Source organism: Amblyomma mixtum, chromosome 1 (assembly GCF_055824585.1).
Source record: "Amblyomma mixtum isolate Tamu chromosome 1, ASM5582458v1, whole genome shotgun sequence".
NCBI classification, from domain to species: domain Eukaryota; kingdom Metazoa; phylum Arthropoda; class Arachnida; order Ixodida; family Ixodidae; genus Amblyomma; species Amblyomma mixtum.
The window spans coordinates 293646641-293671911 of NC_143012.1; the positions used below are offsets into that span (position 1 = coordinate 293646641).

Below are 25271 nucleotides of genomic sequence, written 5' to 3' on the forward strand. Positions count from 1 at the left end.
CGCGAGCTGAGGTGACACTGACGTGGCCTGGGCCAGTTCAGACGGCGGTAAGCTGACTCTGCGGGACTTCGCAGCTACAAGAATATCAAGAAAAAAACGACCAAGGGTGCCTCCAGAAACAACATAAAAGACGACCGCGAATGAACTCCTAAGCTGGTTTCTCGACAGCGCGATTGCAGGAATATGCTTATGCCGACCGCGCCGTATAAATAATTACTCTAGCTCGCTACTCAGCAAGACAAAAAAACGCGCGGCTTGAGTTGAATGCCACCAGCGCTTGGCTTCGACTGTGATCAGCAGTCTCATTCTAGGCGCTGATATTTTTCTGGGGCGCGTGGGATGACGCGTATTTAAGCAGCGGCCTCCGACCGGACGGCCGCAGATTTAATTTCTTCATTCGAGCAGTACATTGGCGATTGCGACAGTATCAGCATGTCCCGGGAGAGGCCGGTCGATGCGAAAGCGATAGCAGCCCTTCGGGCTACAGCTGGCACCCTGAATGTCGGCCCCATTCGTCAAGAGGTCGGCGGAAATTTCAGCTGCCTTTATGAGAGCGAATGATATTAAGTGATCGCGTAAAGAGGATCGTTTCCGTCAGCTTTTGCAGGCCTCGTTTACGGAATTATTAAATGTTTCAACAAAAAAAAATATCACGCAACTTTGTTTTTGAGAATACTTTGTGTGCATGAGGGCACAACAATTCACGCTCTTGTCAGTAACGAACTCCACAATGAAGCTCTTCTCATCCCGCTTTTATGGCACTCGAGCTTCAACAAACAGTCACACCAGACTTTATAAAGTACGGCCATCATAAGTTACATCAGTTTGATCGTACCATGTCATCAGTAGATAATTCTACTCTGCTCGTTATTCTGCCTCACAAGTTGTTATCACTGAAGAGAAAGCTCTAGATGAATGCCGAGATCCAGTGAGGACCCTGATGATTCTCAACGAACCTCTTAGTGCTCCCTTTCCCATCCCTCTCCGCTTTTCTTGATTTTCTCTCTTTTTTTTTATGCGGCCGCGAGCTTCACAAAATTATGGCGCAGACTACAGGGCCACTGCCAAAGTCTCTTGGCGCCTCCTGGTTTGACTCACAGACCAGCATTGATGCCGATGTCATCATAGGACCCGACAATTAAAGAGTCTCATCAGTCTCTGCAGCCCTGTTTCGCGGAAGTATGGCATCGACTCGATGGGGCTAACTGTAGCAGCTCCGTCACGGCGGACAGCCCTTCTCACGCTCGGCTCAAGGGCCAGGGCCGACATCGCTCGGTTCCGACGGTCTGCCAGCCAGATACGTCGCAGGGCGCACCACGTATCGCGCAGTATCTGCGCGCGAGCACGGTCCTCCGGCGACGGCAACGCGTAACCGGATGCCTTCCGACGTCGCGCCGCCGCCGCCGCCACCGAGGGGGCGCGCGGAGAGGCGGAGCCTGGGGAGCCTTCGGCGGGCAAACATGGCGAGAGCCGTCGTGCCGCCAGTCCTGCTCGCGCCTCGTGCCCAACCGGCTGGCCACCGTGCCGCACTGCGCGCCGCCAGCGCCCCGATGAAAGTAGCTGTGGAAACGCGAAGGGATACGTATGCTCGTCGGTACGAGCCTCGGCCGTCGCCGCTGCGACTGAGTGAGTATTGTACGTTCCGTCCGCGCTGACATGTCGCGCGCGTTGCTGGTCGCTCTCGGCCATCGCGGTGGAGATCCTGAAGCGCACATGGGATAGTTTGTTGCAGTTTACTGGAAACTTTCATTGCGCGCAGCGCTGGTAAGCGTGCGAGGCGACACGTTGTTCCTGTCACTCTGTGCGCCCACCCGCATGGCTTGTTCGCGCTGAAAGTTTTGCGCGGGACAACTTGCTTCGTTTCAAAGTGAAGGGCCCTTTCAAATAATATACAACTTCTGTCTTATTTTATTCCGTTATGCGTTTGCAGTTCTTTTGGTTGTAGTTCTTTTGGTGAAACAGGAACAGGGCTAATGGGACAGATGGGGTATAGTTCACGGCCGCATGGGTTTCCCATGAGATCTTGCTTCAACTTTCCGGCGGCAATGTTGGCCGAAAAGACAGCCACGCGACGGCACAAGTACCGCTGACAGCCGCCGGTGAAAGTTTCTTCGATACCGTCAAGTCCTCACCACGAGAATGACGAAACCTCTTACACAGTTCCCTTCTTCGCAGCGGGAGACGGCCCCCCGCGTTGACGGCGTGACGGCGTTTATTACACGCGACGTCGAAGCAGCGGGCGAAGTGACGGAAGGAGTGACATTCAATGCTGACGCGTAGAGCGAGCGACAAGCCGTCTCCGGATTCGCGCGGACGGCAGTTCACGTTCCAAGGTTCGAATTCTCACTCGAGTTACCCCGGGTCGTCACTGGGCGGGTGGCGTCAGACCCGCCGCTCCTGCGGCGTCACGGGCACGTGGAATGTTTACAGCGCATCGGAGGCGCGTCACTGCTTAGCCTGTTGGGCCGGAAGGCTTTGTTTCACTTCTTGCTGACGCCGTTGTTCGTTGGTTTGATGCGGCTGAGGCCAGTGGCCCGTAGTAGTGCTCTGTGGTGGAGCGTAGGAGGCCGCTCCTCAAGCAGCACAGATAAGTTTACCAAATATTGGAAAAGTATTGGCAAAGGCCAATCCTAAAAAGGACCACAGTGAAACCATCCATTCCCAATATTGGTCCGATTATCTCTGCTGCTCCTTGTGTCCGTGCCGATGGAAGAAGACGCTGTAAACAGTGGAGGGATGTCTTCACTCGCGGAATGACCTCCTTGCGCGCCTAAAGTTTGTCCGTTTGCACGGAAGGTGAACTAAAGTGTATAACCATGGAGCTTCCACAAGCTGACCTCGAACGGCAACGCGAAAGTCGAAGGCGAAACATTGATTGCGCATGCGATAAGCGTTGCCACCTTTACGCCCTGGTCGTATGCCTTAGCTGTGACGGAGTACTATCTCGGACGAATTGACTTGCAGTACTGCATTTAGAATGACGTGTCAGACTGAATAAGAGAAAAGAGTGGGGACGATGGACGCGGTGTCGAGTTCGTTGTACTTGCTGCTGCGCAGTACTTGCATTGTTCTAGAGTTTTCCGCGTCAGAGCTTTATATAAAGCTCAATGAAACTTAATTACTTCTCGAATGCAAGCCCGTAACCTTGACCGATTAAGCTACACACGACGGAGCTACTTTTTTGCTTTCGCCACCCGGTTCAGTCCTGGAAAAGTCCCAGAAAAAAATAAATAAAGTACCGTGTCAGCTGCTTTCGAGCACCAAAGTGGAGCTACTTCGCGAGGAAAATTTTTAGAGAAACCTGCTAAGAATTACAATAACGAGGATCGCCGGTTTTTTCTTGCACATTATCTGCCGTGAGATCGCAGCACAAAAGAAAAGCCTGCCCGGTTTCCTGAGATGTGCGTTATGCGCGAAGGTTTCGCAATGTCGCGGAGACTGTCGGGGATCGAGATACTGCGTCGCACTCTAGTGGGTGTGCATGTTCTTGCGCCAGTTGACGGAGCGGTGCACAGCCGTCGTCGAATTGCGAGAGGCCGCGGTACGACTTGTGCGCTGTAAGAAGTAAAGTTGAAGTTCAAAATGTGTACACAACAATGCACCGTCTGCGAAAAGTACTTATTGGTTGTCATTTGTAGGCTGGATGCAAAAAAGAAAACAAGAGGTGAAGGGCCTCGCATGTCTATGTGCGTTTACTTCTGCGAAAAAGTGAAGTAGATAAGTAATATCAGCTATAAGCGGCAATGGCTTGTATTAGATGTTGAGTCACAGGGCTGGGAAAACTTACTGGTTAGTATTCTATAAGTGCGGAGATTTTAAGCAATGCTGATGCATTTCGTCAGACCATGGCCATGTGTGAAATACGCAGAGTGGTTTTAAAGTGCGTTAGAAATATAGAATACAGTGGCCTCGTAAAAAACGTTCATAAACCTGTTGACGCACTCAAAAGCATTCACGATATTTTTTGACCGCGCGCAAATTGTCCGGTTATGCCGTGGATCAGAAGCGAAAAATTGTAGTGCGAGGACTTCCATGCAGGCGTTTTATACGCGCTCAATGAAGGCAACCCGTACCGACAGGTAAAGAATGTGCCTGCGCCATCGGAAACTGCGGCAGATCGCATTACTGCGTACTGTGGCCTTACTCGTGCAGCTCTCAAACACGCATTGTGGAACGAGATCCGCCCTTGGAAGGGGCTGTTAAAATGGAAAGACTTCCTTATGGGCAACTCGAGCAGACATTGGGAAGTGCAGCGTATTTTAAAGCAATGAACACGATGAGAGAACTACCGTGACCCGTTGACTATTGTGCAATGCGTCGCCGACTGTGTTCCGTAATAGCGTCTGAGGAAAATTTGTTTGACATAATTTCTAGCGCGTCTTTCCTTGAGTCCGTTGCGAATCGTTGCAAGCTGCGCCTCTACGCGACAGCCAATAAAGCAATTGAAGTAAAATCGCGCTGCTTTATTAAAGCTACAGATATTGTACTTTGTGCCTTAATTAAATACAGCACCTGATGCAATCTGTGTCGTTCTCGTGGGATACAATGCAGCGCGACTGGCAAGAGAGCGAGGAAGAAAAATGTGCGCGACTTCGTCTTGTCTTCTTAAGTAACGAGCAGCAAACCTATGATGGGTTTTGGCATTTTGTCCAAGCTTATAGTTTCAGCGTTGATTTTGATGCAGTTCGCAGTGAACAGAAGTTGTCAGGTCAGGTTACTTGCGCCACCTATAGCGCAGCAAGTGCCCCTTCTCACGGGGCCCTAGGACGGGCCTCCTCAAATAAAATCAGTTTCCTGCTCATCCTCCCGCTATAGCAAAGTGCAGCGAAACGTTTTCACTTTTTCACACGCGACAGTTTTGGGCACCAAGACAACAGGGTCGGCAGCGCGCGATATGTACGCCACTGTAGTGCAAACGATCCACCTTTCTTGAGCCTCGCCAAAACACGCTCGCCATCGTAAACATTTAAACGCGTGACTGAAACGCGAGCCACGCGTTGACGGACAGTGTACGGACGCGGATGCATAGCCGACTCACGCGAAACGTCGCACGCACTTTCATACGCGGCATCCCAGGAGGAGGGTGGGGAGCAGCAGCTGTCGTGGGACGGCAGCTTCGGACGGGAGGGAGGATGGCTGAGTGCTGCGTCGGCTGGGGTCACGTCCGCTCACTGAATGTCTGAGCTGGCGCCGACGTCGTCGCTTGCGGTTTCGAATTTCCCATGTGGCGGGCGGGCATCTCACGCAGCTGGGGTAGATTGCCCGTCACCAAGAGGCGCTGACCTTCCACGTTAAGAGCTGCGGCTGCGCGCGGAGCTCTTCGACCCATCGCGATCGCATTGCATGCCGGCGACGCGTCTTGCTTGTCAGTTGCCACGGGCTGCGAGCGCCAGACCTCTCCGGAAGTGATGGGAGTTGCTGGGCGTTGTGGGTTTTCCTTTAGCGAAGAAGGAACTTCAGATTACATTTAAGACAGACGCAGGCAGGAAAGAAACAACAGCCCACGCTTTTTACGCCTATTGCGCTGCATTTTGAAATGATTAATCGGCGTAATATAAGTACGCCAAATACCATTCCGGTTATTTTAGTCATGAAGTGAATAGCACCAGGAAGCTCAGGTTGAGCTTTTGACCAGAAAGGATTTACATGTTGAGTCAGCTCAGCACTGGTCAGCTTTACTTCTTTCCAACGGTTGAAAACGAATCCGTGCGCGTTCGCATGACCATGCTTCTTAGAGAATCTACGCCAGTGCTTTATGAAGTCGTACTCTCTCTTTCGGCCGCACAGCAGGTTATCGCTGATACTTTCCTCGTACGGCTAACTTCGAAGGTAGACATAGCGCGTGATTTGTGTACAACTCTGGCACATCCACCGCCCTTGATGCTGGTCATGAGGTATCACGTGTCGTAAGTCAATCATTTTCGCCCTCCTTTGTTGTATTCCTGAACACTGATTCCTCCCGCACCCCCAGACCGAAGAGTGTCAGCATTTTATTTTCAGTGATGCAGTATATACCGCCATTTTAGCACGAACTGAGACGGTGACTCGACTGAGCACGAAAATGAAACCAACATAAAGCGGTTGAGAAGAAAAAGTGGACGACCAACAGCTGGAACATTATTTTTTATATCATATTGCGCCAGCTTTGGCCTTTGTGTTTCCATCAGTTGTAAGACGTAGAAAGCCTTTTCCGCGCAATATCTCAGGAAAACGACAGCTTCTATCGCTTCATTTAATTAAAAACGTGCACTGAATGAAGCCGGTTGACGACCCGTTCCACGTTGGCGGAAAACGTGAGCGACGTGTGATTCTCGGTATGACAGCAGGATACCGTACAGTCACTAATATCTTATTTGAAATTACTAAAGGAGCGAAATATTGCATCTACATAACTTAGCAACGGCTTTAGAACGTGATATTAAGGAGAACAAAGACAGTCGCCTTTATTTTGGCATGAAATGGTCAAGTCCTTTTCTGGACAGATGCCTCTCCATGCACTCCCCGGTTTCTTTCGTCAGCCGCTGCCAGCCTAAGCTAACAAGACATCCGCACATCACCACCCAACCTGAGTCTCTGCCACCTGACTACACTCTGTTGATTATTCGCAAGGGCACTGCACTCTGCCAATCCTGGGCACCATGTTCTGTTTGTTCTGCGGGTGACGTACCCTTTCTGGGTGCATTCACTTATCTCATTTTGACCTATGATATCAACTAACTCACGTTTGTTATTTCATTCGCCTCGCCCTCTTCGCATTTTTTAACCCTTCAACTGCCGTTTTCCTTTCCATGGCGTGCTTTACAGCGTAGCTATCACCGATGCAGTCCTTGCATAAGAATTACTGTGATACTAAATGAGCTTCCGCTTGCGTTTCAACGGCGGTCGTCAATCTCTTCACCGAAACGAAGACGGTACAGCAGGAGTTGTTCCTGGAGATGTCGGGAGCGGCCGCGCATAACGGTGGCAACGGAACAAGCCCCGCTTCCGGGATGTGCACATCTACGCGAAGCGCGACTTCCTCTCCGACATCGTCGATAAGCGGCGTTGAAAAGCTCGCCCAGCAGTGAAATCTCGTACACCGATGTCCGGGCCACCTCTTTGCCGCGTATCTGCGTGGCACCGATTCGGTAAGGCTGCATATCAGCTCCAATGCACGCAGAGCGGGTCTTGCCCTCTGGCGCAGGCTGCTATCGCCGACTTTCTCGCATTACGTGCGCGTCGTTTTGATGCGCAGTTGCCTGATTGGTGCGCGATTGAAGATCCGGTGGGCGCGCGAGGTAGGACGTTGCGCTGCCTGCCAGCCTATCTACCCTTTGTTTCTTCGTGGAGCGGCCGGGATGATAAGATCTTGCATATAATTAGGCGCTAGCTGCGACGCAGAAGGAAACACGACCGCGCATACGACGCATGTAATAGCCCACTACGATCAGCAGCGCGCTGAGCTCGAATTAAAGAATACGCTGTTGTCGAGAGTGGCGACGTGCACAGTAAAACTATAAGCTAGGAGTGTTTTCAAAACAGGAAGTTTGCATTCAGCGCACGAACGCAGACGGGGGTGCGTGCCTTACTACCTCACAAATACGTTCTGGTGTCAAGGGCAGCGTTCTGGCAAACAAAGCGGCTGGAATGTGGAAATTGACAAAAAAGGATTTATTCAAAGTACATCATTAAATATATTCTATTACCGCGGGGAAACATGCGATTTAAGTATGGCGTGCGTAAATTTTTTTCACGCATTAATTTAAAAAGTTTTCTTTATTGCAGCACATCATAGCGTAGATAATAGAATTTTGTTTTCAATATAAGAAAGAGAAAAGCGGAATATATGTTGCTTCTAAAAGACAAAAATGTTTGATTGGCAAAATATGAGAGAGTGGCGCCGGAAGTAAAATTTTATTAAAGATGTAAAGGCGAAACATAAGAGAATAAAAATATAAAAGTTACTTTTTGTACGTATTTACTTCCGCAAAGCTATACAATGTTAATTTGCTCATGCCCAATGCCGCCGCCACGCGGCTTCATCACTTTGTGTGTGACGCAAGATGCGACCAGATTTTTCTCGAATGATCACAGCCAGGCGGAACTGATTCTACTTTTGTTTGAGACTGTTGTGGCTACTTTTCAGGCCTTATCTCGAGAATTCATTATCAACTTGAAATTGAGCATGGCCCAGAGCGGCGGGCATTCTGTTCGACGACCGCCGAGCATGCTTGTTGCTATCACGCCGCCGAGTCGTTCAGTCCTTTGCGGGTACGAGTCAGCACAATAAACTTTCTTTTGGAAGCCCTTTCCGTTGTCTCCCTGAATGCCCGACTGTCGCCACCACTACCTGACATCTGGTGGAGGTGCTAATGGATGTCCTTGACACCCTCACCCTTTGGCAGCCGCCGAAGAAGGCCAAGCCATCCCAAAACACACACCCGGAAAGCCACCGGAGCCGTACCATCCTGAGAGGAACTGCGAAGCTGCCGACGTTTCCAGAATCTGCCACCTGAACACAGCCGACTACCGAACCGCACCCAAGTGTAGAAGGGCTCCTCAGCGTCAACCTCAACCATGACTTCAACACTGGTGTCCATTATTCTGCACCAGCCCCGACTGCCGCCCACACTCAACGGCTAACCAGGCGAAGATCCTGAAGAAAGGCTCTAGCAACTGGAACACGTGGCCGTGTTCAGAAAGTATGGCACGCTTTTTCGCCCTCGATGGCCCGGATCGAAAACCGCGAAGCTTCTCTGACGATGTGGGAATCGAACTCGCACTATCAGCAAAGAAAGAGCACAGCTGCTTCTGCAGTCAGACACCCAGCACCTCCACCAGATCTCACATAGTGTCGGCAGTCCGGCAGTCGGGATGACAGCGAAAGGGGCTCCCAAAGGAAACAAAGAACTGAATGACTCGGCGGCCGTGATACCAACAAGCGTGCTCGGTGGTCGCCTAACAGAATTCTCGCCGCAGTCGGCCGTGCTCAATTTAAAGCTGACAACGAAATTTCGATGTACGGCGTGCAAAGTAAGCTCAGAAGTTTCGAACATGGGGTCCCGCCTGGCTGCGATAATTCGAGATAAATCTGGTCGCATATTGCGTCAGAGACAAAGTGATAAAGCCGCGTGCCGGCGGCATTGGGTGTGCTTGCGGCACTCTGCCAAAAATGAGAGTTAAAAGTTACAGAACTCTCATGATAAACTTTGCGGTCAGCAAAAAAAAAAAAATAATAATTGCTCGCGCGGATCGCTTTCACTACTCTCCCAGTGCAGTGCCGAGGTGGACCACGCGGGCCATCTTCCAGATAACTGTATCCGTTACGCTGTTCTTGGCACGGAATCAATGGGAACGCACCCTGTACATTCAGAGAGGCCCTGAAAGCAGTGAATCTCCTCAGCAACCGCGGAACCAAAAGTTACAGACGGGCACATGTCAATAGTCCGAACTAGAAGGAGCAGTCATCTCTCTCTGAACTGAAATAAGACGAATCGGTGTCATATTTTATCACAAATCTGTCGCTTTCACCTACAGAGAAAAGGTGCCCATGCTGCTAAATCTCAAAAGTACCGTCGCTACTGAGCAGAATCAGTGTGTGGAGAGGACAATGGGCGTCGTGCTTTCGCGATCACTTCGTGTTGGCAGGTTTCGTCCGAAGTTTAAAAATACTCCCTCGTGCGGCTGACGAAAAAAAAAAACGGATTCAGAAACTGAAGTACTGAACGGCGTTACTTACCCAAAAGCGGCCCAGATTACTCAGAATGGTGGATTTCGCGCCATCGATCAAATTGAACGATTTGAATACGCGCGGTAAGGAAATAGTTAACTGGCACTGTGCGCGTGCGTGTAGGGCCCGGAAGCGTCAAATCGCAGAGTTATGCCTAGTGAAAGGACAGCCTCAGTTGTCTGAAGTATACACTGAAACGCCAAAGCGATAGAGTTTTGACATGAATTTTTACAGCATAAAACTACTCAACGCCCGTGCTTTGTGGCGGCGCAGTAGGGTCGGCCCTAATATTAACATGGAGCTGTTAAGTGGGCATAACTTCGGTGCGACAGCATTCGTCCTCTTTGAGCGCCTGCTTACGGTGGAAAATTTTATACTGTCAATGCCCTGCCTATTCCCGCTGCTGAACGGAAGGTTTTTCTTGGATCTTAGATACACTGCGCGCCGACAGGCAGCGGTGCAAAAATATGTCAAGCAAATTCTCAACGGACGCCCTTCACCGACATTTCTGTGGGAATCACGCCTTCCTTTTCCTTTTCATCACGTTCGTTCCCTAGGCAGCTCGTGGGTGGTACGGAGTAGCGCGTAATGCATGCAAGGCGGTGTGTGGACACGTATTTGCGCGATGGGACCTGCTTTGCAAATCAAAAGATGCTCGCCTGAAGCGCGCGCAAGCATTACCCGCCACGTCGAAGGATATAACAGGAGTGCCGAGCCCGTCGCCGCACCCTCATGCGGTTGGTTGTGACCTGTAGATGGAGCCGTCCTCTCGCTTGCTTAGCGACTGCACGCGTTGCGAGCAGCGTTACATCTGAGTCCATTTTGGCGCTAAAGTGGATGCAGCGAATGGTAACTAAAGGTGGCGTGCAGCTGACGTCTCGACAGGTAAGGAGAGGATAGCGTAGTTTAAAACAAGGGGAAAAAAAGTGCTTGCAACCTAGGCACAGTGCTGAGTGGTGCGAAAGAAACTGCCGGAACTCGAAAATAGGTAGAGTAAACTAAAGTGAAGCTGCAAGGGCGTCTTCGACTGTAATGCATGTGCTGTTTAGAGGTCACTGAAGGTTAGCACGCGACAGTTTTGGCGTTATATTTTTTTTGTTTGTTTGTCGGAACAGTTTTAACCGCGACAGGTGCAGAAAAAAGGAGAACTTTGCTGACAAAGACGAAAGCAGCAAGAGTGCTGCTGTTACTTCATTTAGTTTCTGCGTCTCCAAGGCACGAACCAAAAGGAAAAATAATACGACTGCAGGGTAGAAGAGAAGATGGAAGGTAGTTTTCGAAGCAAAGGTTTCAGCAAAGGAATGGGGGAAGGCAGGGAGGAGAACCTGAGTCGCTGATCAATGTTTCAGCAGGGAACGATGGAAAGTCCTTTTATGGAATTGTCAGCCGCGGCACAGAGGATTTTCTCATTTGCCATCTTCAAGTTTGTGCTGCACAGGGTATAGAGCTACATCAAAACATATATGTCAGCTTCATGAAGTAAAATTAAAAGTTGTTTTTAAAATGTTGTTTTTTCTATAGAGTTCGGAATCATCCTTTAATTTATGGATTTTTTATCATCACCCATATTGGATCTTTATTACTGTGCAGGGCACTAGGCAAATCCACTACCCATAGCGTGCCGTAAATGTTGAAATATTTGACATGGACTCTAATGTCACAATTGTCATCACAAGTGGTGATTTCTTCACGGCAATGTGCAAATATTATTTGCCATTCTTGCTAAACCAAAGTGTGGTCAATGAGGTCGAATATCCTCAATGCTTACGGAGATGACTGGCGCCTCTTTCTGAACTCGACGCTTGCACGTGAAACGCTAGGGGGCCTCTTGAAGCTACGCTAGCGGGCGCAAGCTTTTACTCAACAAACGTTAAGAGCTACTGCGCGGAAAAACGGCGTCCTACATATAAGACTTTGAGTAGGAAAATTAGGGGCGCGTTAGACATACAAATGAAGGAAGGCGACGGTCAGCAAAACAAAGGGCTGCTGACTGCTGGCTTCCTTCATATGTACGACTTTAGCCATATATGGGTTAGTTGGAAACAGGAAACTCTGGCCACACTTGGGGTGGAAAGAAAGAAAACGTGAGAACAGTTGTTAAACGTGCCGGGGTGCACTGTTTTCACGATGCATCTATTTTATTGATTTATTCGCAACAACCGAGAGTTTTGGAAGCGAAGGGGCTAAATGACATAAAAGTGGGCAAAATAAAAACATTGGAATATCATTGCAGTAGATGTGTGTTTTCTCATGTACAAAAAGAAAAAAAACAATGCTGGTGATCAATTGGATTGATGCTGAGGAAATGCGATAGCTTTCTCCTTTGAGTCATTCGCAGTCATTTCGTAGTCTCCCCTACAAGTGAAGGGGGAGATTTCCACCTGCCATTTGTAAACCGTGGCATGTGGAGAGAGGGAAGTCCCTCTAAACACCACCTGCCGCGGTTGGCAGGAGTCTTCGCACAGACGCCGTCGTCGACGCCGAGCACTTTTCGCACGCAGGGCCCTCCGAATGCTATCGGCTCTCCCTCCTTCCCCCTACAAGTGGAGAGGGGAATTTTTCTCTTCCCTCTGGTTACCTGTCAAACGTGGTGGCCAGTGGTGGCAGGCTTCACACAGACGCCGACGCCGGGCGGTTTTCGCCTTCATGACCTTCCTAATGCGTTCTCAGTGAAGCGAAGGGGAGAATTTATATCAGCAAACGAAGTCATGGTTGCTGTTTGCGCGAGGCGCTACCCAAAAGTTCGGCGAATTCGATCGTTAAAAAGATGTTAACCTTAACTCCTACTTTGCACTGTTTCCTTCGGAGTAGTCACCTTGAGTATGTATACACCGATCTCGGCGTTTCTTCGATGATTCCAAGCATCTGCGGAAGTCGCCAAGTATGAGGACGCCGAGAAGCTCCTGTGATTCCGGCTTGAGCTCTTGAATTGTGTTAAACCGACGCCCTTTCAGCCTCAGTTTCATATTCACTAACAGGAGAAAGTTACAGGAGGCAAGGTCAGGCGAATAGGGCAGGTGCGGAAGAGCTTTGATGTTTTTGGAAACTAAGAACTATGGAATACAGAGTGGCGTGTGAGCGGACGCGTTGCCATAGTGGAGCAGCCAGCTGTTGCTATTTCACTTTTCTGGATGCCTATTCTGAAAACTGTCCAGAAATGTCCCGTATGGATATCCTGCAATATCATAGACATCGGGAATAGTTAGTCTGTGGTCTCTAAGGATAGCTGCGCAAGATTCTGTTATAATTTTCGATGTTATCCTTATTAGCACTCGTCCGCAGCGCTCATTGTCGCCGACAGACGTTCAGGAACCTTTGAATTGTTTGTACCACATAAACGGCTTGCTTTGAATCGTGTAATTAGAACCGAAAGTTCCCGTAGCACACCCCGGCTTCCTGAAGCAGTTTTCTTAACTTTGAAAGTATAGAATTTGACGCAGATTCTTCGCTGCGCAAAGTCCGTCGTTCCGAATGAAAAGAAATTCTCCGAGCCATTGAAACGTACCCTTGTAAAATCAAACAGCACAAAACAATACGTCCTCTCAGTTGCATGACTGTCGGCACACTGATACATAAGATAGGGTGATCTTTATATCTCCGAGCGGAAAGGCCTAGTACACCCAATTCTCGCACATTGTTTAAGCTCTCCAAACTTTTGGATAGCACCTCGTATGTGGGGCACGAAGTAGCCTTAAAGGAAAAGCCCATAGTTTAGATTTAGGCCCTTTTTGAAAGAGAGTGGAGTCAGTTTAATATATACGATGGGGGCAGCAAATTCTAGTCATTGCTTGTTTTATTGAGACTCGGAGCATGTAACTTTAATAGAATAGGAATCATGTACTAGCGTGTAGATTTCGGATGAGCAAACAGAGCTGAGGACAGACAGCACTACCATCTGGAAAAGTGTGAGAGAAAATATTTGCTGCGCATTAACGTCGCTGGCTCACATCGCGAACTTCACCACGCAGGGGAAATGCAGATAATTCATTAGTCTTGAAGATATGCGCAGGAGGGTTGATGAGGCGTTCTGTGCAAATGCTGTTTTCTCTTCCCGATGTGACGTTGAAAACTGCGTTACTCAGCATACTGCGCAATAGGGAGACAAAAACAAACTCATCGATTACCTATGTCACACTACGAGCATGCGGCGTAGTTGTTGCCGCAGTGCAATTCTTTGGAACCTACGCCCAGGAACTTGCTCACTGGAACACAAAAACACCATGAGTTCATTTTTTTTTTGGTACGTCTCTTTCAGGCGTTCAATCATGTAAGAAACACGGACAGCCTAGAGGAGAAAAATATAAAAAAAATTAAGTTTCTATGAATACATTGGAAAGCATTTCCCTTCTGAAAATGCTGCGGAAAGCTTCCGCACCTGTGCTTTCGAAAATTTGTATTTTTTACGAATATAAGCCGCCGCTACTGCCATATACAATCTGGAAGCACCTCGGTAAACTGCCCTTTTTCCCTAGAGAAGTGCATGACGATGCTGTCGAAACTACTACGAGCTGTGCGTATCTCCCCTTTTCTTGTAATTGATATGCGCTTATCATTCACAAAATACTCTCAGCAGCAGTCACTGAAGACAGTCTGTGCCTTAAATGCAAATTTTAGAAGAACAATACCTGTTAAGTGCTTCTTGTGGGCAAAACTTTAATCTTAGAGCGCATAAATTACTAACTTAAAGCTTTGAAAACACCGCGAAAGGACCCAGGCACAGTGTTTGTCTGCATTCTTTGGTGTGAAATCGTGCTTGTTCTTGAATTCGAAATGGACCAACTAGCCCGTATCAAACTTCGGCGTGGCGTGCCACTATGGTGAACTGGGAAGTGTATGCTTCAGTGAGCCTTTCCTCCGTGTTCCGAATTTATTTATTTCATTATCATTGAGGCAATCTGACCGCCTAATAACTCTGGATGCACTATGACAGATCGGTAGTAAGTAATGCGTTAAAAGACTCACCGGACATACCAGGTTAAGAAATCCGTAGGCACATCGGAATATTGTTCACGTCAGTTTCTTTCCACTGACAAGCGTGTCATCCCTGGAACCTTAATATTACGAGAGCAGAGTGCGAACTTGTTCTCCCTCTCAGATACTCTTCATCAAGTGATGTGGACTTTGTTCATTAATTTCGTTGTATATGTCATCAGCACCAGACGCATTTATAGAAACGAAACTTGCAGCAGCAAAATGAGATTGCAGGCCGCTTATGAGACAGAGAGTTATGTATGTGTTGCTACGTGTTGAGAAGAGTGATGCGAAGCTTCATACGAGCCAGAGGGTTGAGTTGGACCGATTGGTTCTCCATTAATTATGCCATAAAGAGGGCAGGAGACAGGGGCAGTGAACACACAAGGGTGTTGGTTTTATGTGGCGCACCAATAGTGTTTTGCACACACCATCTCTGTGTAGTCCTCTTTTTTTAGTGTAATCTTTATAAGACCCTTTAGTCCAAAGCGCTTAGGCGCCATGTTTTCTTAGTGCCCTGGCAACCCACTTACAAACGCATGGCATTCTGGGTGACAACTTGAACGGTCAGGAGACGCTGAAAACGGACTAGCTACGCCCGTCCGAAGCAATCTAGAGGTTAAACCAACGTCAGTTGAAACAGGTTTTGTGCATTTTCTGTCCCCGAGGCTAAGGGGTGCCCGATAACCTAATCTCTTCCGGCTGTCTGGCTGCACATAGTTAAGACAAGAAAGGCGAGGAAAATACTAACGAAGATGTTCCAGGAAGCGTTCCGGAAACGTCCAGTCGGAGAAGCCACGTGTTTCGCACATACGCACTTCGCAAGCCGCACGCGAAATAGCATTTGCGGCGACGATTGCAGTGCCTGCAGACCTAGTCCTCGCGGGCACTACTTCCTCTTCCAGGCCAACACAAGGCGACGCGTTGTGGCCATCTTTCAAGCGCGATTCGTTCTCAGAACGGACATAATCCCAAACCGGGGTAGCAGCTGCCGCGGCATACATAAACGGGACAAAGGACTTGCACGCATTGGCGACGCCGCGTAATGTAAATGGAGGCACGCAAACCGCCCGCCTTTTCCCGGAGCAAAAGGTCAGGGGCTAAAAGCCGCGACCATCGGCGTCCGTGACCGACTCGAAAGAAGGCAAAAAACACAAGTGCGCCCGAGTGTTGAGAGGAGCAGCTCGTCGATGCACCACGTTTGCGCCGGGTGCGGGGCCCGAGTGCAAGGAGGGACGCTTCCGATTCGCAGAAGCCAATTTGCACGCGGCGCTGCAATTTCGTTCGGTTGCCGATGAGACAGCCGGCACCAGATACGCGCATACCTATATGTGTACGAAACCTGTCGGGAGAGCCACAGTGGCGTCGTCGGTATTAGTGGCTCGGTATGTACAACTACCATGCACGTCGTCTAGGTGTCCTGGCGATAAGTGCCCTTACCCCCTCCCTCATTTCGCATTTCCCGCCGCTCCTGGCAGGTGGCGAGCGTAATAACAACTCGACGAATAACCCGTGCAGCTGAGTAGTTTTGGTAATCGATAGACTGAATAGTTACTGCGACCTCCTTGTACAGTTGAGAGTAATGCCATAAAGACATTTTAATAAGTGGACGATTGCGAACCTTTCAGTGTTTCTTCGAGCCACTGAAGGTTTTCCACGGGCCTCTATATTTTGTTTTATTTATTTATTTATTTACATGTACCGTCAGAGACGATGCATTATGGAGGGGAGTGGGTTAACACAATACAATAACAGCATAACAGGTGATGAAATGAACAGTTATACAATTCTAGCGTGTTCAGTTTCGTTAAATATAGCAGAAAGAAAGTTGTATATGTTAGCAATGCTTACTGTCGATGCAGGAAGGTGGTTATACCTTGATACAAGGCCGCCCTAAACTTTGGCCGCTGTGACAGGGGCTACTAGTCCAGGCGTTAAATCTATGCTGTCTCGTACATGCTGATGGTTTTCAAAAAGCTCCAGTTTATTTTGCGCCGTATTCGCAGTCTGTGACAGCGTGAATACGGACACACTATATTCGCTTGCGGAAGCATCGGCATTATTTTATCGTGAAGTTTAGCCCCTTAAAACTATAATGATGTCATGCATGAGCTTTAGACATGAAGCGGTAATGGGGCTTCTAAATGAGCACCTTGTGAGTGACTCGTACTATGCGATGATGGGAAAGAGGAAGATAAGGGGGGGGGGGGGGGGCGGAATAAAGGCTGCCCCTTTGTCATATGGGTAAGCGTTTCGGTTTGGTTTGGTTCTGAGTTGAGCCACAAGGGGGCGAAGAAGCGAATTCGCAGCGCTTCCAGACAGGCCCACACTAAGCGAATTCGGTAGCACGTTTTCAGTCGAAGGTTTCTGCACGATAACGCCGCATCTAGTCCAAGTTCGATACTCGTGAGCATTTGTGTCACGGGCGTCCCATGCATGCCGAGCTTGACAAAAGCGGAGACTCCCACGCTTACCCGACGATGGAAATCAGAAGCGCGCTGGAAATAAACAGCGAGCACACGATTGCCTTGAGGAAGGCGACGCGGAATTGTTCGGGTTCGCTGGCGATGATAGGGGCGCCGCCATCGGGTCATGGTCATTGACGCCGAATTCCCAGTCAACACGAGCTAGGAAGGACGCCCCGCGGCAGCCGATGAGCTAAAGTGACTGTGTATAAATACTCGCGGTATTCGAAGAGCTCAATACGCTGGAGCCTTTAGACCGCACGACAGACAGGTGTCTCGGGCTACTGCTCACCTGGCGGCGTGATGTCTTTTATTGTGCTTTCCCGTTCTGGTTTAACTTAACCGTGCGTTTACTCTTCCCCGTTGTTGAAGGGGAGTCTATTTACTGCTAATGACTTATTTTTCGCGAGCTAAATATTTAGCGAATTTAGTTCAAGATACAATTTGAAAACATAATTTCGCGAAGCAAACGGGACACGCCCATTAGTGCTCCCCGGTTTCCTGATCTGGTAGCTTTCCAATGCTTCAGAGCAGGGGCGTGTTTGATGCTACATGCTGCACGCCACTCACTCACATGGCACCAAGCTCAGAAAAACCTCAGCAGTAAATAAAATAAGATGATGGCTGCTGTTCCTTGTGGAGAACGTTTTTGGAAGTAATTCAAACGCCTGCCGAATTTCGCAGGATCAACCAAGCCGTTTAAATAACTTTTTTCCTTTGTAAACTCTCCCCGCTCACTCGGCGAATACAGCATTTGAGTCGCAAAACCTGTCAAAACCTTTAGCGGCTTTTGTGTTGATCGCTAGATTGCAAACATTTCATGGGAGGACAGGGCAGCGACACAAAGAAGAAAGGACAAAGAAAAGAAGTGGACAGAAACCCTGGCGATGGCAGTAGTAGGATTACCCTTCAAGAGGTTCCCTTTGGGCCCCGGCAGGTTCCTTCTTTTCGGGAACTGAACCCGACAACGGGGAGTTGCCACTGCACTTCCCACTTCTAGTTGCAGGTGCAACGTGCTGATTTCGCATTTTACTGCCGAACTACAAACCGACACTTCGCTAAAATTATTCGCGGGACCTATTTTTTACGAGGTGCGAGCAAATTCAAAATGCGAAAATAACTCGTTCAAAGTATGCTAAAATAAAAAAAAATTCCTAAACCTGGCTGAATCCTGTCACATTGCTTTGTCATGGAGGCCACATGTTTATGCATCATGGATCGCGTGGCGGCGCTGAAGGCGCGGACCAATCGCGGCAACATGCTCTGCGACGTTGGGAGTGGGCCCTGTCTTTGAAACAGTCGTCTAAGAAATCTCCGGCGTGCGCGATCCGAACTTTGTTTTTTAGAGAACTATTCGAACACTGGCGATCGCATTCCATTCGTTTCGAATATTCTTGAATGTGCACTATATGATTCGTTCAGCGAACCGAATAGGAGGATATTCAATTCGATATTCGAAAATTACTAATATTTAGACACAGCCTTCGCATCTACGGGATTTTTCTCATTGGGGGGCATACTGACTGTTTCATACTTCTCCACATACTTCTCCACGGGACGCCTGCTCGGGCGTCCATACATGAACTTTCTCATGTGAAACAACTTTGCGAAAACCTTGTGAGCATCCAGTCGTGTCTTGATTCGCTGTGCGCGCACTTTTGCGCGATTTTTTGTTATTGTTTGGCCAAATGCAGCCGGTTACAAAACTGCAAGACTTTAGTGACAGCATATTCCGAAGTACCAAGCGTCGAGGTCAAAACGTTAACCCTGTGTTGATGTGTCGCGACGTTTTCATATACGTAGCGGGCTGTCTCCCTGGTTGGCCGATCACGCTGCTTTTGTTTCGCGGTATCGGCGCGGGAGATGCGATGCGTTTGGTATCTTCACCGGAAGGTGGCGACACCGGTTTCACCAATAAAAGACGACACACGCAGCCAATAGCCAGCAGGTTCCGACTCGCTTTGGGCACCTCAGCAGATTCTCCGGCCTCAGCCGCTCGGTGTGACGACGAATGAAGGAGCAAGGCCGGCGGCACCACCTCCCCGCACCCTCCCCCTCACTAATTAAATTGGAGGGGGTAGCGCGCGCGGGCGCTGGGAAAAGCGCCAGCCATTTCCTGCATCCACGACGCGCACGCCTCGCGCAAGGCATGTTGGGGCCCACGTGCCAACCTCGGGCGTTTTTCTGCGGCCCACGCTGTTGTTGACGTCCGCTGAAAGAGGAACCCGATGAGCTGAGCTCGGTCAGTCATCTTTCGAGGGTGCCAGGTGATAGATGGCTACGTCGGCCGCGCGTGTGTAGGAGAATGTGGAAGCAACCGGAACTAGCTGTCCGACCTACGAAGTGCCTGCAATTTGCGCGTAATTTGCTGTTGTGATGCTCTCATGTGTTTCGATGTATTCCGGGAGCAAATATTGCGCAATCTTTAGGACCAAACACGCCCCTCAGTGGGCTTTTCGGGATGCCACCTGCGAAATAGCTCACTTCCTCGCGAGTCAAAAAGCTGGCGGACCCTATGTACGCCGGTGTGTCACTGTAGTATGTCACCATGGAAAAACTTCGGTTACTCCGTTCGGTGATTCGCGTGGCATTTTCATCTTGTGGATCTTTTCCTGGAGTGGATTATTGCGTGTTCAGCGGTCTCGGTGTGCTTTTGCTCTCAAGAACTGTGTAAGCGGTTCTATTCTGCAGGGGTGTAGGAATAGCACCTTGAAGAACCTTATCGAATACGAATCGAATATAGATAGAACCAAATACGATTCGACTATTTTTACCGATATTTGCTGCAGATGCGAATATTCGTACTAAACGAGTAATAGTGCGAAACAGCGAAGCTCTAGAGGCGTCACTGCGGTATGGCTCTGTAACCTATCGAGTTATAGCTATAGCTTTCAAAGCTCCTCATAAGAAAGACGCACTATTAATTTTATGACCCTGATTCTCTGCCTATAAAAATAGTCTAGCTGCTTACAGCGAAAGCAAGGAATTTAGCGTCACCTCTGCGTATACGAGAGCGGTGAGATTATTGCATCCGAGATAGGTGAGGGCTGGCTAAACCTATCTGAGCCGTGCGGCGTCGCCCAATCTTGGAGGCCTTGTGTGAGCATTAATCCCACGAAGTTCAATCGCGGCAGCCATGCTCTGTGGCATTGGAGTGAGTTCTGTTCGTAAAATAGTCTTCGAAGACAACTGTTTTACCTTATTCGAACTTCATGAAAATTATTTTAAAAATCTTCATAAACTTGGAACATATTTGATTTCTTTCCATTAATTTTTAGCGTGCACTCTTTGATTCGTTTGAAGAATCGAATAGGAGGTTTCGTTTTTTATTTTCAAAAATTTCGAATATTCGCACACACCTACTATTGTACCCTTCGCGTGGCTAAATTGTCGCTGGAGATTCTCGAGCCTTCTGTCAATTCTCAGAAATTTTCATTTACGAGCCTCTTGAAATTTTGCTCTGTTCGTAATATACAGCAAAAGAGCTGAGCATGCATGAAGTTCGCGATGTGGATGGCGAGGGTTTCGTTGAAAATCACTGTACTTTAGATTACGCAGATGCCATCCGGAAAGCACAAATTGTTGCTATGTCATCGAGAAGCCAACCTTGAATTGTTGTATATTAAGAAGAACGACATCTGAAAACGTTTTTTTTTTTTCGTTAGCAAAGCTGGAATTAGAGACAGGGAGAAAGAATATGAACAGTCATCAGCAGGAAGCTGTCACTGCAAGAAGTAGTACCTGGCGGGAAGTCGACGCTCCGAACGTGCACCGAATATCGAGAACTTGGCCTTGGCGCAGGCGTGGCAAGATTCTTCGCAGCGAAACATCAACGAAACACCAGGAAATGAAACTGTAAATGACAGTCTGCATGGATTCTCGCTCTAAGGCGAGCTCAGTAAAATCTGTCCCAACGGCATACAGAAAGGCTTGCGGTTCATACTGCAGGAGGACTGCGCTAAGTTAAAAGGGATCGAAGAAAAAGGTAGGACGATGCGTACAACAAGAAAAGAAGCACAGCAAGCTTATATCGGCTCATTGTAACTGGTTCTGTTGGCTTCGGGTTTGTTGCCTCAGTGCCACCTGAGTCCCGGCTGCCAAATCGGTGGCGATACAAAAGAAAAATCCTAGGCCTTGACCCAATTCTTCTCCGCAGTAACTATATGGATACTGATAGAAATGCTCCGCACGTTACGCAACGCCGCAATGACGACTGGAATATTTAAATTTTATTTTGAGTGCCTCAAGGGATGCGTTATTCATGCCACAGCGGAAAGGCCGGACAGCTGCATTTTCGCGCGCATCATTTCAGGTATACTACACACCAAAATGGCGAACTCAGGATATAAAATATTCTGTGAGCTTTGCATATGAGAGAGTCAACTCGATACGAGAGAGTCAACTCTCGCGGAGCGTGCTGTGAGGCGCGACCACACGAGTAGTTGACCGGCTCGCGCTGCTGTTCTCCCCTGCAGAAATTGCCTTCCCCAGGCGTGAAAGAGGATTAAATGAAATTTTCGGAAAAGGCTGGGAGTCAACCCACCACTTGCAGCGCATTTGAGGGGTCGAGTACAATCGACTCCCCGACCCGACTCGGTAGCGTTTACATGAACACAGTAACCGGTTTTCTACCCAATAAGGAAAGTATATATACAGCGCAAAAAGCAGGGATAGCAGAGAAGACACAAACAACAGGACTAGTGCTGACCTCCGATGTTCAGCGCCAGTCCTGTTGTTTGTGTCTTCTCTGCTGTCCCTGTTTTTTGCGCTGTATATGTGTACTTTCCTTAAGGTAAGCCACCGACTAGCCCATACCAAAATTTTGATCGTTCTACCCGATAACTCGACTCAACCCGGCCCTGTCGGGTTCATGTAAACGCCACTACAGTGAAGGCAGAAGTGCGCATCGTGTCGAACGCACTCTGAAGTGCAGGAATTCTCCAGGTGCCTATCTAAATGAGGGAACGCGCGGTTAAGGCCCCTTCGGTTTAATCGGGAAGATGACTGTGCAAGCGTGCGGTTTTAGTGCTTGACCGGAATAATCCTTTATTATTGGTTTGGTTTGTGTGGGTTTGACGTCCGAAAGCGACTCAGGCTATGAGGGACGCCGTAGTGAAGAGCTCCAGAAATTTCGACCCCCTGGGGTTCTTTAACGTGCACTGACATCGCGCAGTACACGGGCCTCTAGAATTTCGCCTTCATCGAAGTTCGACCGCTGCGGCCGGGATCGAACCCGCGTCTTTTGGGTCAACAGCCGAGCGCCATAACCACTGAGCCACCGCGGCGGCACCCATTATTTTTGGGGAACTCAGTATTTGATTAACGTGCGCGCTTGTATAACTCGCTTCTATGAAGATTCATCATTACGCTTAAAAGGACTAGTGTATCAGAATTTCTGAACGATGTTTGGGTTAGAATACGAGTACTTCGCTGTCCTTGCAACTACACTTCCCTGTCTGGCTTAAGACCCACGAGATGCAATCCAGAAAGGTTCTGATAAGGGCTGGTTATTATACATGTTGATCTCATGCTGCCTAAACACGAGATGTAAGGCGGCAGGTTTCTGCAGGGATATTAAACGCTGAGTAAGGATATCAAATTCTTTCCCACGCACTTTGTTCCGTCATATTTTGTGCATGCCTGTAGCGCTGCGCGAACACAAAGAAGGTCAGCCACGAAATATGTTTTCACTCTGACTTTTTTTATCAATGCGAAAACATTACAAAGCTATGTCGACAAGGTCGTGTCCGCAAAACATGTCCGCAGCAGTTGTGAGGAACTTGGAAGAGGTAACGCCAAAAGAATGATTGTAATCTAAAGATGATGATGTGAGGTTGATGTGGAAAAAAAGATGATGTCGATAAGTTGATAAGTAAATTAAATAGAGCCAAAAATGTCTATAAAATGGGCGGGGCAAGGCAACAAGTGGCGCGAAATTTGAAAAATCGGAAGTGTGGGCGGAGCCAACGCATGGCGCCAAAATTGAAAACCCTAAATTGGTACTGAGATGAAACGAGAGAATGGGAGCTAATCGAAATCCAATTAATCAATTAATGAAAGTTGTGAGCACGTTTAATACATAATTAGTAATTAATTATTAATCAGACTGACTAATTTGATCGGGTAATTAGAACAATTAAGTAGTTTAGTCTACATCATCTAATCATACATCAATCAATCGATGAGCGATCGATCAATCGATCAGCGATCAATCAATCGGTCGGCGATCAATCCATCGATCACGTCAAAAAGAGGCAAAGAAGGGCAACGCGTGTGATGAATGAAAAGTAATTAATTTAAAAAAGCTCGATTGAATTGGAGTAATTAGGGAATTATAAGCGAATGACAGTGGTCGCAATTAATCAGTGTGATCGCTATAATACCTCATGACGTCACGTCATAATGTCATAGTAAGTTGCCGATGTAACGTCACCCGGTGGCAGAGGAGAGTTCCTGCCCTAGCTTGTCGGGGACTCCGTGACGTCAGAGACGCTGAGCGACGGCACAGAAAAAAAATTGAAATGAGGAGGCTTAAGTGCTTTCGCATTACTCCATTGCGGGTTGCCGCAGTTATCTGTAACATTTTTCTCTGAAAAGTGTTCGTGCTTACTGAAAATGTTTTATTAATTAACTCTGATGAAGAGTTGCATAGAAAACCTCCAGAATTCTTTCCTTACACAGAAGCGTTTAAGTGGCCGATTACTGCAGACGAGCATGTGGCGCCTAGCTCTGTATTCAGAAAACTTATGATACACCACAACAATGAATAATTGTAGCACATGGAAAAAGTCGAAACCTCACGATGGTTGACGGGAGAAGCACTCATAAAAGTCGCGTGGATCACCTCAAATTCAGTAGCCTAAGAGGAAGTTAGTCTTTAACTCCCGCCCAAAGATTTTTTCGGAATGTGTGCAACAATAATGTTTTCCGGTGTTTGAATGACTTCGGTCACAGACCGTGGGTCACAGTAACAAGAAAAAGCTCTGGAGTCAATAATCTAAGCACGACAGCTGCGCGACAGCTTTTTCTGTAAGAAGCGTTACGCTTTAGTTCTGTTCGTTTTTATGAAGCATTTATTTGTGATTGCAGCATCCTGTAAACGAGAATTTGAAAGATACGGAGAAAACAAAATAGATCTTAAGCAAATGTAAATACGTCTGTTTCACCATTTATACACCGTGTGCTGTGCGGTGTCAGTGCACCATAAAGATCCCCAGGTGGTCGAAAGTATTCCAGAGCTCTCCACTACGGTGCACTCTCCTCATTCTCCCTTCTTTCACTCCCGCTTTCATCGAAATCCTCACGGCATGGCTGAGGTGTCCACCGAGACTGAGGCTGTTACTGCACCCTGCCCTTCCTCATAAATATATAGTTTTTTTGATCACGATACACAATTTACACTGCCCATTGTTTTGCACGGCAGGCCGTTGAAAGGCATCGCGCTGCCTCTCGATCTCTCGGGTAATAAGTTTGTAGTACTGAGAGCGATTTCATATTTTATATATTTTATGGGCTGAAAAATACAACATTCAGTATTGGCGCATTTCCTTTCTTTTTGTCGAGTACAGGGCCTCTACACACACACACACACACACACACACACACACACACACACACACACACACACACACACGCACACGCACACGCACACGCACACGCACACACACACACACACGCACACGCACACGCACGCACGCACGCACAAATGGAAGTGGCGGTGGCTATGCCGCTGAAGCGCAGCTTCATCGTCTTTCGGACAAATGTGCGCCTTCACAGCGCCGTCTTGGAGGCTCAATAAAAGCGGTGGTGTCGCATCACTGGAAAAAATGGCAATAAGATGGCTATATTGTGTACCAGAAAAAAAAATACCAGCAGCTTATGTACTTTGCATCGCAGCTACTCTCCGTCTTTAAAAGAGCGACCATAAAAAACCGCGGATAACACTACTTAAGAGCCAGCCGCTTGGCCCACGTTATAAGGGTGCGCTAACGAAAGCTCCTACATGCTAATGTTTCCGCTGGGGCCTAATGGGGCAATAATTCCCAGGTTTGTGAACGCTTGTAATGCTCAGTGCAAGATGGTGACTAAAGGACGGATTTCCGCTTGACGCCCACCTGGGTGGATTT

The 25271-nt window shown here is 48.3% G+C and overlaps 1 protein-coding gene across 4 annotated transcripts in view; it reads left to right on the forward strand.

The window, feature by feature from the left end:
- The first annotated feature begins 1444 nt into the window (after positions 1–1444).
- The window catches only part of LOC149372082 (sodium-dependent dopamine transporter-like), an 85933-nt gene continuing 62106 nt past the window's right edge, over positions 1445–25271 (forward strand). For 2 of the 4 annotated variants that reach the window (XM_089566453.1, XM_089566457.1), the window contains exon 1: positions 1445–1626. In XM_089566453.1, coding sequence (XP_089422579.1) covers positions 1461–1626 — 166 coding nt within the window. In that variant the 5' untranslated portion in view covers positions 1445–1460. The remainder of the gene's footprint in view (positions 1627–25271) is intronic. The other 2 variants (XM_089566454.1, XM_089566456.1) reach the window with 2 other exon arrangements.